The sequence below is a fragment of the Netta rufina genome (assembly GCF_964035555.1).
Source record: "Netta rufina genome assembly, chromosome: 2".
Classification (NCBI taxonomy): Eukaryota; Metazoa; Chordata; class Aves; order Anseriformes; family Anatidae; genus Netta; species Netta rufina.
In genome coordinates this window covers 32867691-32881324 of record NC_140124.1, presented here as the reverse complement: position 1 = coordinate 32881324, position 13634 = coordinate 32867691, and the positions used below count along the sequence as shown (strand labels likewise).

Here is a 13634-nt window from a genome sequence, read left to right as displayed (position 1 = left end):
TTGGAAAAAGAATTTGTTTTCTAACCTACTTTATACCAATGGAACTGGCTTCCTTGAACTGCAAAAATAACATTGATGTTATTGTCAATCAATTTTTCAGAGAGCTGCCCAAGAGATGGATGCTCCTGCAAAATACAACAGAAAAAAAAATGAAGTTTAGTAGGGGAAACCTTACATTTTATATATGACACAATACAGGACTCCAAAGCCACTCTAATTCTTATTTCTAAATGTACAAAGGAATGCTAGGCCTACAGCCAAAAGAAGGTGGGACTGCCCAAATTAACAGACCGTGACAGAAAAAAATGAATCACCAGCACATCAAGTCAGCTGTGACAGGCTTCTCTGTTGTCAGCTAGGCAGTGGTGCTGCACACTGGGAGGACCAACTGGACCCTTCACACAGCACCATTTTGCTGGTTTGAGCCTGATGCTCATGAAACAGCAGCTGAATATGGTGTTGTCTGGAAGAACAGGATTCCTGAGAACAACAGGTGGGTTCTTGTGCAAAAGTCAGGGAGGAGGAATGACATCAGATGGGGTATGCTTTTGGGGGTTGCAAGGTGAGCCATTAAGTTTGTTTCTCAGAAAGGTGTTTTGGCACCAGGAATCAGACACATCAGCTAAATAGGTCAGGCTCTGGCAACATCAATATCCTATACCTGTCTTACAGCTGACACCTTTCTCCAAGACTTGCCTTAGGAGTGATGCCTCCAGCCATCACTGCAATGGCCTGCTACAGTTTCTGAACCATGCTGGTGCTTGAAGGTTTCATGAGTTTCACATCTCTCCTCCGTGTTGATATTGTTCTACTGGGTGAACTGACTATTATAGCATGTCCTGTGCTGTGACCTGCCCTCCTCTACTTCTTGTTGAAAGATCTGTTGTGGATTTGGGAACAAGAGGTGTGTGGCTATCCCTTCATTCAAGAAACGGGGAACCACAGAGGTGTTCGTGTGGTCCCAGTAGGCTTCATACATCTGTGCTGCGTGGCATTCCTCCAGTTCCAGTACTCTAAAACAAACTGTATCTGAAAGTCACTGCTGATTTACCATATATGTGTCTGTGAATGCTTCCTAAGAGATAATTTCAACATTTAAAATTCATGACTAAAAATAGGGAAGTGACTGGGGCTTTTGCCTGTGTTTACCCTCCCCGAGTTTTCCTCAGGAGAGCAATAGACATATGTCAGGTTTTTCAATGTCTTTCCCCCACATATTTCTGCTGTCTTTCTCTTCCTGACATTTTTCATCATCTGTCCCATATTCTTTCTCTCTGTCCCTCTCTCCTACACAAACACCCTCTCCCTGTTTTCATGCACAATTCATTACTCCTCGGAGTGCCACTTGTTATTCAAGGCACCCTGCAAGTCAACTGCTATCCTAACAGTAATTTGAAAGCCAGGACAGCAGAGAAAAAGTTATGCAAGGGGGTAAAATCCATTTTCCACCACATTGCACTACTATAAATAGCCTTGTATAGAAAGAACAAAGGAATTCCTTGCTGCGGTTTGATCTTAGCAAGGATCTCAACTTACTTATTCTTGATAAGAGATTATATTTTTTAAGATAAGTGATGTATGTTAGGTAATACGGCCATAAACAGGCCTTCCTACAGCTGCAGCTGTGGAGCATGCCATATATGAGGGTCCAGAGAGCATAAATACCAGTACACAGCACATTTACATGTGAAGTGCAGCAGCAGTGGCCATGTTGCCATTTTCACAACACTGCATTAAGGCCTCTTCCCTTCTCCGTGACCACAGACCACAGGGACAGGGCCTCCATTGTCCTGCACAAACCAACATGCCACATGCACCAGGCTGGCAGATCACAGATGCACCAAGTGGTCCCAGGACATGTCCTAGCAAAGCCAAATGTTCTACAAACACCTCCTGCACCGTGGGGCAGTGGTGAGGGATCATGAGAGGGTGCTCAAATGAGTCAGTCTGCTGGTTAACATATGACACTAGCCATGTCCAAATGCCAGCAAAGTGCACCTTCAACATCTCTGCAACTAATGGCAAAAGTTTGAGACTGGTGGCATCAGAAATGGGTTTCCAACCCCTGATGAAACAAAAGCTTATTCAGATGGAGTTTACTGAAGTCAAGAGATGATACGCATAGACATGTGAAAGTTGTAGGGACTGGATCCCCAAACCACGCAGCATGCTTACAAGTAATACTGGACTTCCATCTGTTTCTTAGCTCTAACTCATTACAGTGTCCAGTTTGGTTAACAGTACATTAAATTCTCACTTCAGATTAGAAAGAAAAATTTCCTTCTTATTAGATTTTTTTTTTGTAAGCATCAGAAGAACCATACTATCTTTTTCATTTTAAGCATGTAAGGAGATGACATAAGGGACTGTTGATCACTCAAGGAGCCTCATATTGCTTGCTGTAAAAAAAACCTCGGTGTACATTTTTATCTTATCTACTCCCGCTACTGCTTAGGAGAATGTATTCTCATTTTAGATCTTTTTTCTTGTTCCAATTCCATCATTCGTTTTATTAGTTTAACCTACTATATTATTTCTAGAAGATAACTAATACAGACATTAAGTATTTCAGAAAGAGAGTGAACCAAGCACATATCTAATTAAAATGGTCTAGATTTCTTGCTTACACTTTTTCTGATCTCTGCATAACTACTTAAAAAAAGTTAGAAAGAAATAGGCAGAAAAAATAATAACTGGAAAGATTTTTTTTTTTTTTTTTTATGAAAATACATAAAGCAAAGTCATCTTAACTGCAACAAGAATAAGATAAAGTATGCCAGAATTCAGTCTTCTCTAGACTACCAGGCACTAAGAATGAAAGCAGGAGCACCATGTTATTACAGATGACTCTTAAAATTAACATTTCATATCATAATTGCACTGAGAAGGAAAAAAAAAAAAAAAGTAAAACTATGTTTCTTCTTTAAATTTTTTTTGACAACCTTTCAAGACACCTCATTTAAATATTACTTACAGAGATAACCTTTTTCGGGTTTTACTTGTTCATTTGAAGTTTCTTCCTGTTTCTTTATGGATCTCTGGCTAATGACAATATGACTAAAATAATATATACTATTATAGGCTAATACTATTATAGCAGTGAGAAGAAAAAAAAAGGCAAGAAACTACCTGCCCTTATAGATACTATTGTGTGTTATCATCTCAAATCTATTCCAGAAAATATCTGACACTGAGAAAGATTTCCATTTTAGACCTTTTCTATCACTAAACTTTATACGTGGGTCTGCAAGAATTAGTCAGTGGTTGAAAAAGTATATGGGCCAGAAGCCATGGGTCAAAATGTGCCAGGTCTTTCAAGGTCTTTTCATATGGCTGGCAAAAGAAAGACAACCTAATTTCACAAAAAGCATGAATAGCATCAAAAATCATAGAGATTTCTTACTCTATATGGGACAACAAAATCATGATTCTTCAGCCCAGAATTCAGAAAATCATTTAAAACCCATTCTTCAGTCAGCCATCAATCTGTCACTGAAAGAAATTAATTAATTTTGTCTGTATTTTATATTGGTGAGGTTTTACAGACTACAAAGAAGTTAATTTGCCAAATTGGATAGATTTTTTATTTTTTTTTGAAACTGAAAATATCTATATTAACAAAGAAATCCTGAATCCCACAGAAAGATTTTTATCTATAGCAATTGTGTAATAAAGTGGATAAAAAATAGAGATAGGGACGTCATAACAAATAAGTATGCTCTCCTTTCCGGAAGGAAAATTTCTGGATTCTTTGCTTTGAGCAGAATAACGGAAGGGGTTGTTTTTATCCCAGGGACACTGTAAAAATAATGAAACTGAACAGACTAGCAAAAGGGAAATAAATAATCCTGACATCAGTGAGGGAATATCCAAAAGGTGACAGAGGGAGTGCATTGAGGGAGTGCATTAATGCAAGAACATCAGATAATCGGAAATCCAGACGGCCTTCCTGCCAGCACATGCTTAGTTGCCTCCTCCATTCAGCAAGGTCCCAAACACCCACCTATTCCTGTAAACCTCCCACATTTCACGATCGCACACCATACAGCCAGCCGCTACCTCCTGCTGCCTCGCAGTAAACACCCTGCACTGGGACTAAATTCAGGGCTAGCCTGGCCTACACCGAGCCCTCACTGATCTGGCGAGGAACACAGGCTTGATGCTTCAGCTAAGTGCAGTGAGCACTGAGAAGAAAACCCTGATGTGCTCTGTATCACAGTTCATATTACCATTTTCTGATGCTTACATAACAATTAAGCAATGATTCAAATGATTCACATTTCTTAAATGAATGAATTACATTCATAAAAGAAAACCGTGCAATTAAATAGTAAAAATCATAGAGAAAAAATTCTTGTATCTCTATAGCTATCTTATACTTGAAGAAATCTTTTTGAAAGCTAAAAATATCTGCTGAAGTCTTATTGTTTGTTACAGTGAATTTGAAGCAACTTTTTACACAGGTATTTTTTACCTGTGTAATATTGGTTTTATACTGTGAGACTCAGAGAATGCTACATTAACACAACAAAGCTTTGTGGCACCAAAATGTTTTCTAGTCCATCAAGGTTGGATTAGCTCATTGGTGCTGTACGTCTTCAGTTTCACTTTTACAAAGCTTTCTCAGTCAATGCAACTATGAATCTTCTGACCATAAAGCATGACCACCACCCTTGTCTTATTAGTACAAACATGCAATTTATACCTGCTGCTTCTCCTGCAAAATATTGCAGAAACTTCCTATTTATACTTTACAGAAAATGTGTGCCATTCTAATGAGATAGTAATAAATAAAAAAAAAAAAAAACACACAAAAAAAACACATTAAAACAACAGTAATATATTCTTCTCTGCTCTGTACTGTTAATTCAGACTGAACAATACTAAATCCTAGATACAAAGGATGTCAATATTTCCATGTGATGTATTCTTTATTTTACATCTTGTCTACCTGGGAAAATATTAATTTAATAATTGAATTAAAAGCAATGCTTTGCACTGATCCAAAAACCTCATTTACACCACTTCCCTGAAGGTAGAATGTATGACATATACCTTACCATACTCGTAGCTTTGACGTACACATTATCTTTCAAATGACAGTTTCCATCATGGGGAATTACAATCCCTGCTAATTTACTATCAAGGGCCAGATGGGAAGTTTGATCTGTCATCACAAGAAGTAGTCGCTTGGCTTCTTTGCGCCATCCGATGTGGCTCTGAAAAGAAAACAAAATTGAACATAAGAAAGTGATACTACTTTCTAAAATGTTAAATAGCAAAATGGAAGATGAACATAGAAGTCTACTTCCTGGTATTACACTACTCAGCAGCAGTGAGTTTAAACCAGGATATTTAATGCATTCAATCTGCCTTTGTGTGGAAAGATTTTTCACATCCTATGTCTGAAAACTACTTCTGGGAGTCAAAGATCCACTTACCACTTGCTTTCTTTTTTGAAAGAAAATTCCTCAAAACATAAACAAGCTGTGCATTATACAGTGAGCTTCAGTAACAGCTGCCACATTGTTATTACATACAAATGCATATGCATAGCATCCGTATAATTCTCTGGGATCCCAAAAGCATTACAACCAACAAATATGCATTAACTGGTATTGGTACTTGGTGCCCGCTTCTATGTTTACTTTCTATTTATTTGCTTGATATTCTAGTCATTCTCTAATTTCCTTTTCCTACACTGCTTTCCAGAAAGGACTTTTGCATATGATCATCCAATCATTAAACACACAGCTTGTGTGTCTTCATGCACCTGCAAATTGATAAAATCTTCATTATGCACAAAAATACTACAAATACCAATATCTCAGAGGATTATCAGCAAAGCAGTATCCGCAAAGGTGAATTGAATGTGCTTTAGGAATTCAGTGATTTGAAGGTTTGCAGGGCAAGCTTGTATCTGGGTTGGGTGCCAGTTTTTATTTTTCCAGAACGTTTATTTTTCTGCAAATAATAATGTCTGCTTTAAGTCAATTTATGGAGAGGCAGACACAAATCACTTTATATTCTTCTTCATTCTCCCTCTCTATTATTTTGTTTCCTTTTTCACTAATTCCATTTTTTCCTCCCTTTTCCTTCTTCTTTGCTCCTTCTTCCTACAACTCTCTTGTCTCTGCCACTTCCCTTAACACTGCCAGGTATCATCCATCTCATGTGAAACCTATCTGCAACAGTCCATGCATTCAGCCAGGGTTCAAGATTTATTCTCTCTTTCCTTTCTTTGCTTTGCAGAGAGGGATTTAGGCCTCTTCTCACACTTTTTCACTGCCAGCTCTGAACAGGGAATGAGTACCTAATAACAGTAGGGATAATAAATGCAGATTACACTTATTATTAAGCTTACTGCTTACATGCAGGCACCAGCCTCACTCAGACAATCCTAGACAGCATTCCCCTAAACAAAGGTATTAAATTGTTTTTATAAACAACTTATATCTTTAAAAAATCCCAAATTTTCCTCCAACAGCATGGAACCTCCTTGCTCCTAAGACTCCATCACTTCACTTTGTCAGTTCAAGACTCCTACATTCATACATCACAGCAACCAAAATTTCAAAGTTGCTCCATGTACTAACCTGATACTGCTTGCAACAGGGATGTATGGGTTACAGCAAGTTGGAGCAAGTTATAAAGTTCCTTTGTGGGCAAAAGGAGCACACATTAATATAAATTATGGTAGTTATGAATTGTACATTTTTCTCATCCATTTTTGTTCACTACTCAATTAGCATGAAAGCCTCTCCATTCTCACAAATGTTTTCGTTTATTGTTTTTGGAAGCATAGATTATTCTAAAACTCACACGTCCTAAATGTGGAATGTATCCAGTGAGAAACACTGAATTTTAAAGATTTTTTCCAAAGCTTCAGAATATTTTTTAACAGCTGTAATAACAGTTTCCATGAAGAGTGGATTTATTTACCTGTGTTACATCTCATAAAAATCTGAAAATAACATTGGAGCCAAACTATTCATTTTTAGCACAGTTTGCATTCCTTTTTGGCCTTGACTCCTTCTACTGTTCCAAAAGAGAATGTGAAAATTAATAAAATAAAAGAATTACTCTGACATCATCTGCAGAGACAAGAACCACACCAAAAGCCTGTGATTTGGGCAGGAGCTGAATTACTTTCTGTAAGAGGACCAGAAAGAGTTTTAGAGTAACCCCCCAAATCAGCCAACTTTCAAAATTTCTATTGTACTACTAGGCATACAAGGAAGATAACAAGGAAAAGAACCTTTAAGTGCAAACAAATTACTGTTATTAATAGTCTTAAATCTTGGGAACCACTAATGCAGATCTTTTTGATCCCTTTCTGCATGTAAGAGATGGTGATGCAATTCTGTTAATATAGAAAATGTTAATTAATTTTTAGTTGATTTGCATTTTGTCAAGTATTAACTCATCAAAAGCTTAGGTAATACTGAAGTGCATTTGTTCTTTGTATCTATAAAAGATGTGTAACTGATTCTTCAGTTTTCAGATACATTCTTAAGAAGAAATGCCAAATGGTATCTCTTTAACTGGGAACTAAAGGAGGTCTTCAATGATTTTTAACACTGATTTTGTGATTGACCAAAAGTAATTCATGTCTGTTCAAACAAGAAGCAGTTGCTTTCACTGTCCATCCTGTGCTGTCTAGACTGTTTAAAGCCATACTTAAAGAACATCATTAGCTAATACTGATAAACATTTCTTTATGCTGTCCTTTTTCAATTTCAACTGGAAAAAAGGGAAAAAGGGAAATAACGGAGAAAGAGGAAGAAGTTTTCAGGCCTAGAACTGACAGTCTGAATTCAGGAACACTGAGCACAGTTGCACCTACATATATATATATATATATACTTGTCTGAACTGCCATTTGGTCTTTTGTTGATAACGCTCCTTACCTGGCACACAGCTGCTTGGAGCATTGCATCAAAGCCTCCTTCAGGTGTATCAATATTCCCAGAAATTTTTTGTTTATTCACTGCATTTCTGAATTCTGCTATATTGTCAGTCAGGGACAGAACGTGAATATAACCATGAGGCGGCATACAATCTAAATTATAATCACTGTGCAAAACAAAACAAAACAAAACAAGATTTAGAAAAAAGTCTACCACGGTTGTCCACGTTTTCCATTTGAAAGAGATGTAAATATTCCTTATCAATCCACATAAAATCTTGTTACTCGTGAAAATGTATATATGAATGGTAAAAGAAATTATTAAAGAAAAATAACTCCACGTGAGATTAAGTTCAGTTGGAACTTGCTCTAATTTAAAATGAACAACAGATTTTTTTTAGTATTTTATGTAAATGCATACAATACAAAACAAGTGAGCCCTCACTTAGATAAGTGTTGAATGGCAGGTATAAAAGGTTGAATGCTTGAGAAAAGAAATTCAAGCCAGAAAAGTCCTAGGTTAGAAAGTACAAACCTCTTTAATGAATCTAGGCAACATACATCCAAACTCACTGAGAAAACAACAGTTGGCTATAAACACAAAACATATTCAAATAGACTAAAAAGATGTTGTTTGGCTCCTTTGTACAAACAAAAAGAAATGCACTTTTATTATTTTTTTGATACAACAAACTTTTAAAAAATCACTTAGCAGATATTTCAGAAGTAATCATTGTATAATGATTCTCAGCATTTTCTTAGGAACTTTGCTGGAGAACCAAGGCATAATGAAATAGAGGCAGATTCTAAAGAGCTTTTAAAATACATATTCATAATGCATATTTGCATAATTAAATCATTTATCAGTTCTACAGTAAATACAGAAAGATTACATACCTGCATTGGTTATGGATTCTACCTGGGTGAATGCTAATATAGGGTGACACAGTTTTATCCACATAGGATCCAAATCCAAGTCGAAAATCAAGAGAAATATTTGCCATCTTTTTAGATAAAGCAAATCCAATGGAATTGAGTTTCTCTATATTGTTGTGCATAGAAGCTGAGACATCAACTAAATAATAAAGGTCCACAGGATACTTCTCCAGAGGACGAACTTTTAATATAAAGTTTGCTTCACTTCCTGATTCAAAGGAAAATAATAAGTTTACTTACTTTGCTTATTTTTGAATGTACACTCTTAAAAATGTATCATTTTTGCAGCAACCTCAGCACAAAATTCTTTATGTCAGCAAACAGAAAAATGAACAAACAAACAAGAAAACCTCCCAAGAGTAAATGAAACCTTGAAGCATAGCTCAAAAATAAGCTATAAAGGAGTTCTTTGTAGAACATCTTGCATTTCTTTTCTCACAGGAGTATTTTTGTGAAAATCTGACTTCTCTCCATTTTCTTTTAAACTCTGGGTTATGCAATCCCTTTGGCATGGTACCAAAAAGCAGTTACGACTCAAAAAGGACACAGATTTGCATACAAATTGTGGCCAGTCACTTCAAGGCTGATACTTGGAACCATATTAGCATATCCTGCAGTCTGTCACGTGTATCTAAAACTACACATTTCATAAAGTGAGCACAGCCTGAAAAACTCAGGTAAGTTAGGGATCAAACCAATTCAGTTCCAAGGATTTGAAGAGAATACTCAGTAGAATCCAAATAAAAATAAACAAAAAGGTTTTAATGTTAAAAAAAAAAAAAGTAAAAACTGACCTCTGTTTATCACGAGATAATAAATATCTGCCTTTCCTGCAGAACCGCATCACAGATGTAATAAAAATGTTGAGGCCTTGGAAGCCCCTAAAAGATCATACCTACATTGTTTCTCATCTATTTTCTGTGACTGTGTGACTATTCTGTGATTGTGCAGTGCCAGTAGAGGGTGATGGGACTTTCACTACAGGCAGTGGAGATATTTCAGTGGAAATTTCAGTGGAGAGTCATTCAATGCAATGACTTCAAAACATTCATTATTTAACGACAACCAAAGTGTCAGCTATCTTCGAGAAGAAATAAAAGAGTAGGGCCTTTGCATGATGAGTGACTCAATGAAGATACAGCAAAGGACAGGAAGAAATGATACACTACCAAAAAATTATGCAGCTGTTCACTAAAACTATCTTAACACATTCTGAAATAGATTTACTTTAAAAAAAAATAAAAAAGAAATAAAAAAAAAATTCGACCTGTTTATGTCATTAACTAGTGCATATGACATTGCTAGATAGTGTAATGAAAGTACGTGTAAGTGAACTGTGTCAAATTCTATCACAGATCTGACTCAAAAACGTTGAATGTGCAAAGTAGTTTTCAAATGGGCTAACTAAAAATATTTTTGCTTCCAATGTTCTTTCAACAAAATCCACCTGAATTTTTCAGGATTTGTCTGTATGAGGTCTCACATTAAGAAAATAGAATTTCAGCTTGCTATGTTTCCTCATTGCCAATTTTTTTTTTTTTTTGCAAATAACCTTACAGTATTTGTTTTGCATACAGAGAGTGAAGCCTGTATTTTCTCCCAAGTAAATCATGACAGTTTGGATTCATGTAAACAGTGATGAAAAAAAATCGAATCAAAACAAAAACATCTTTGGTCTGCATGGTCAAATTTATGCTTGCCCCACGATGGCTGTATATCCGTGTATTTCCTTGTGGATTAAAATACAGGCAGAATGTCTACAAGACTGAAATTCCTAGAACTACAGAGAGAGAGTATCTTTTATTAATAATAAAATATTTTTTTTTTAATAATAAAAGATTCTCTCTGTAGTTCTAGGAATTTCAGTCTTCCTCCTTCAAGCAAAAGCTTCAGCAAAGCATATGGAACCCCAAACTTAATTTCAGTACTGGCAAAATGGTTCATTAAGCCAATGTTTAGAAAGTGAAGTGTTTTCTATGAATCCAGCAAGTGTCAAAGCCTTCATAACTAAATGCAATTACAGACTTTTCTATAGCTATCTCAGTTCCTGAGACCATTTATCAGTATAAAGCAGACCATCAGTCACTTCTTTGAAAGAAGAGTAGGGAAAGGAGAAGGGTGATGCTGCTTTTCCAGTTTTATTATAAAGATGGTAAACCAGATTTCCTTTGCGCTTTACACTCCTGCAGTTCCTTTCTTCTTCCTCATAACTGACAGAGAATTACTTTTATACAAAGGGAGATACAGTGAAGATCAGTGAGATATTATAGTACTTCACACATTTCTCACTCATTTAATGTTTTTCTACCAGCAATTGATCACTTCAGTAGAGGGCAAATTGAGGTGCATTAAAAATCCCTCAGATCAATAAGGAGATGTAGATACTGTTAGGGCCAGGTGTGTCATGTTAGGAACTGAATACCTATGTCTTCTTTATGAATCCATCCCTTTCTTTCATATTGGCTGTGGTGCCTTCACAGTTGTCTAGTCTTTGCACTTAAAAGTAACCAAATTATTAAGAAGCTTATCAAATGATGACTATAGGAATTAGAAATTTTAGCCCAATATACCTCCTGTAAGGAATACGTTTTATACACATGTAAGGGAAAGTTATTTTGAAAGGAAAAATAATCAAGAAATCACAAGAGAAAACAGAAAAGACTATCTAAAATCCCTTTTCCACTTGATACTTGCATTATTCTGACCATCAGATATGTTTGACAGAAACACTTCTTGCTTAAGACCATACTTTAATATGGGAGCAACACCATCACAGTCCTACAACGCAATGTTACAGCATCATTCTTCAAAATAATGATTCCAGCTGCTTCTTAACAGAATATCTGTATTAAATATTATTGTATTATATTATCCATGTGTTAGAGATAACCCAACCTGGACGCAGTTGGACTGAAACTTTTCCTGGTGTCACTTGTGTATTTGTTTCTTGATCACTGGGTATTGTTACACGAACTGTGGGATTTTCTACAAGATCTGATTGGCAGCCTCTTTTCATTAAGTTGGAAACAGTGTCACAGCGTCCCTTCTGTGTTCCATCGGCCATGAAATCCTGTTTTATAAAAGACCAAAACAACATAGCAATCCGAACTGAAAAAAAATAACAGTAGTATCTTCAAAGGAAAGAGAAAAACAAAATAATAGTATTTGAAACAATAAAATAAAATATGCTACTATAATTGCATAAATTGTAGAACTAGTTTATGAAGGCCATATGTTTTACATAAGTGCAATGGCAAAATATTTAACTTAGATGTTAACCTAATTGCTACATTGACTATTTTTCTACAAAGAACAAAATTTCTGTGTGTGAGAAAGAGGATCTTGCACAACGAGAACAAGATGACTTTGGAGAAAAAGGAAACTATGTACTGTCACTATGTCACTAAAAATATTCTGTGCTATGCTATGAATTAGTTCTACCAAGAAAATGTCATTCACATAATTTCTAAACATGTCGGTTTTCAGAGGAAACCAACAGTTATCTTAGGGTAGTATTAAAAAGTAGAAGCAAAAGTCAGATTTAGGTTTACCTAACCTGCATTTATCTGTCACAGATGTTTAAGCTTTAACCCATAGCCTGCAGAAAAGCCAAAGACCAGCTAGACTACATCATTCCATTCCTCAGAAAGAGAAAGCTAAATTCGACCGGACTGGAGAGTTTAAGATGCCACCAACATGAAAAAAAGCCTCGGTAACAACAGAAAAATGATTTGTAGTAGAATGGTGTCAGAAGCAGCGTGTCCTTTCTTGCAGTGAAAGGGCAAAGTTGCCAAGACTGTGGCAACATGACACAGTGCGAAATTCCTAACAACAAATCTGATGATTAGCATGATCCTGATCATGCAAGTGACAAAAAAGGCTTGACAAGATTCTTTGTACTCTTTCAAAGCATTAATCCATCTCAGCCACAGCTGGAGACCAAACAATGGACAATCTCTGATATTTCAGAGGCAGATGGGGAAAATAAACAATCAAAAAGTGCATAGAGCCAACTGTGTATTAGAGAATAAATTGTCATTCAGATCCCGAAAAGACCAGAGAAAGCCCCTGAAGAATGAGACTTGTAAGTCATGTATCTTGTTTTCTAAGTTCCTACTCATTTTTGTAGTTTACCTCCGGTACTGTTTTTTCACAATCTTATTTAGACAACAGAGAATTAATTTTTTTTAGGTTACTGCTATTTATACAATCTTTTTGATTTATATAACTTCAGAGAGGTAGATTTTTAAATATACAAAGAACTTATCTACTCTCACTCTTATCACTGGTGATTGACAGATATGTTCTGAAGTTCACCATGTGGGGGTATAAAATCAAAGCATTTCAAGTGTTTTTCATGGCTGCTTTTATTATTAAAAACATAGTTAGGTAGCCACACTAAGCTGAAAATTGCTCCTGTAACTTTACTCTGGGAAATTTCTATCTGAAATAATATGAGTTTTACCACTCCACAAACACGGACAGCGTGTTAGGTGAGCGGTACAAGAGGGTTTGACAAACCCCTGCCTTTGATGAATGGCTCTCAGGATTGACGTGAGAAGCAAGGTAAGAGAAGCACATCAGAAGTCAAACCCCGTCAAATCTGGGCATCTGGTTAGAAGGAACCCTCCTACAGCTCCATATAACTGGAATGCTAAGAAGCACTGTTCTGTGACAAACACAGATGTTGCAGGGTAAAATTGTGTCCTCTGCTAAGAGAGGATATCAGGTCACAGTAATGGACCACTCCACATTGTAATCCATGGTGCCATGTATATATGCCCTGAAA

The 13634-nt window shown here is 36.2% G+C and overlaps 1 protein-coding gene across 1 annotated transcript in view; it reads right to left on the bottom strand.

The window, feature by feature from the left end:
• ITGB8 (integrin subunit beta 8) overlaps positions 1 to 13634 on the bottom strand; it is a 39039-nt gene that overhangs the window by 10605 nt on the left and 14800 nt on the right. The window contains exons 3-7 of the mRNA XM_084306922.1: positions 11741 to 11915; positions 8807 to 9053; positions 7911 to 8076; positions 5061 to 5219; positions 30 to 125 (exon numbers count right to left, since the gene is read on the bottom strand). Of these exons, the coding sequence (XP_084163048.1) occupies positions 30 to 125; positions 5061 to 5219; positions 7911 to 8076; positions 8807 to 9053; positions 11741 to 11915 (843 nt within the window). The remainder of the gene's footprint in view (positions 1 to 29; positions 126 to 5060; positions 5220 to 7910; positions 8077 to 8806; positions 9054 to 11740; positions 11916 to 13634) is intronic.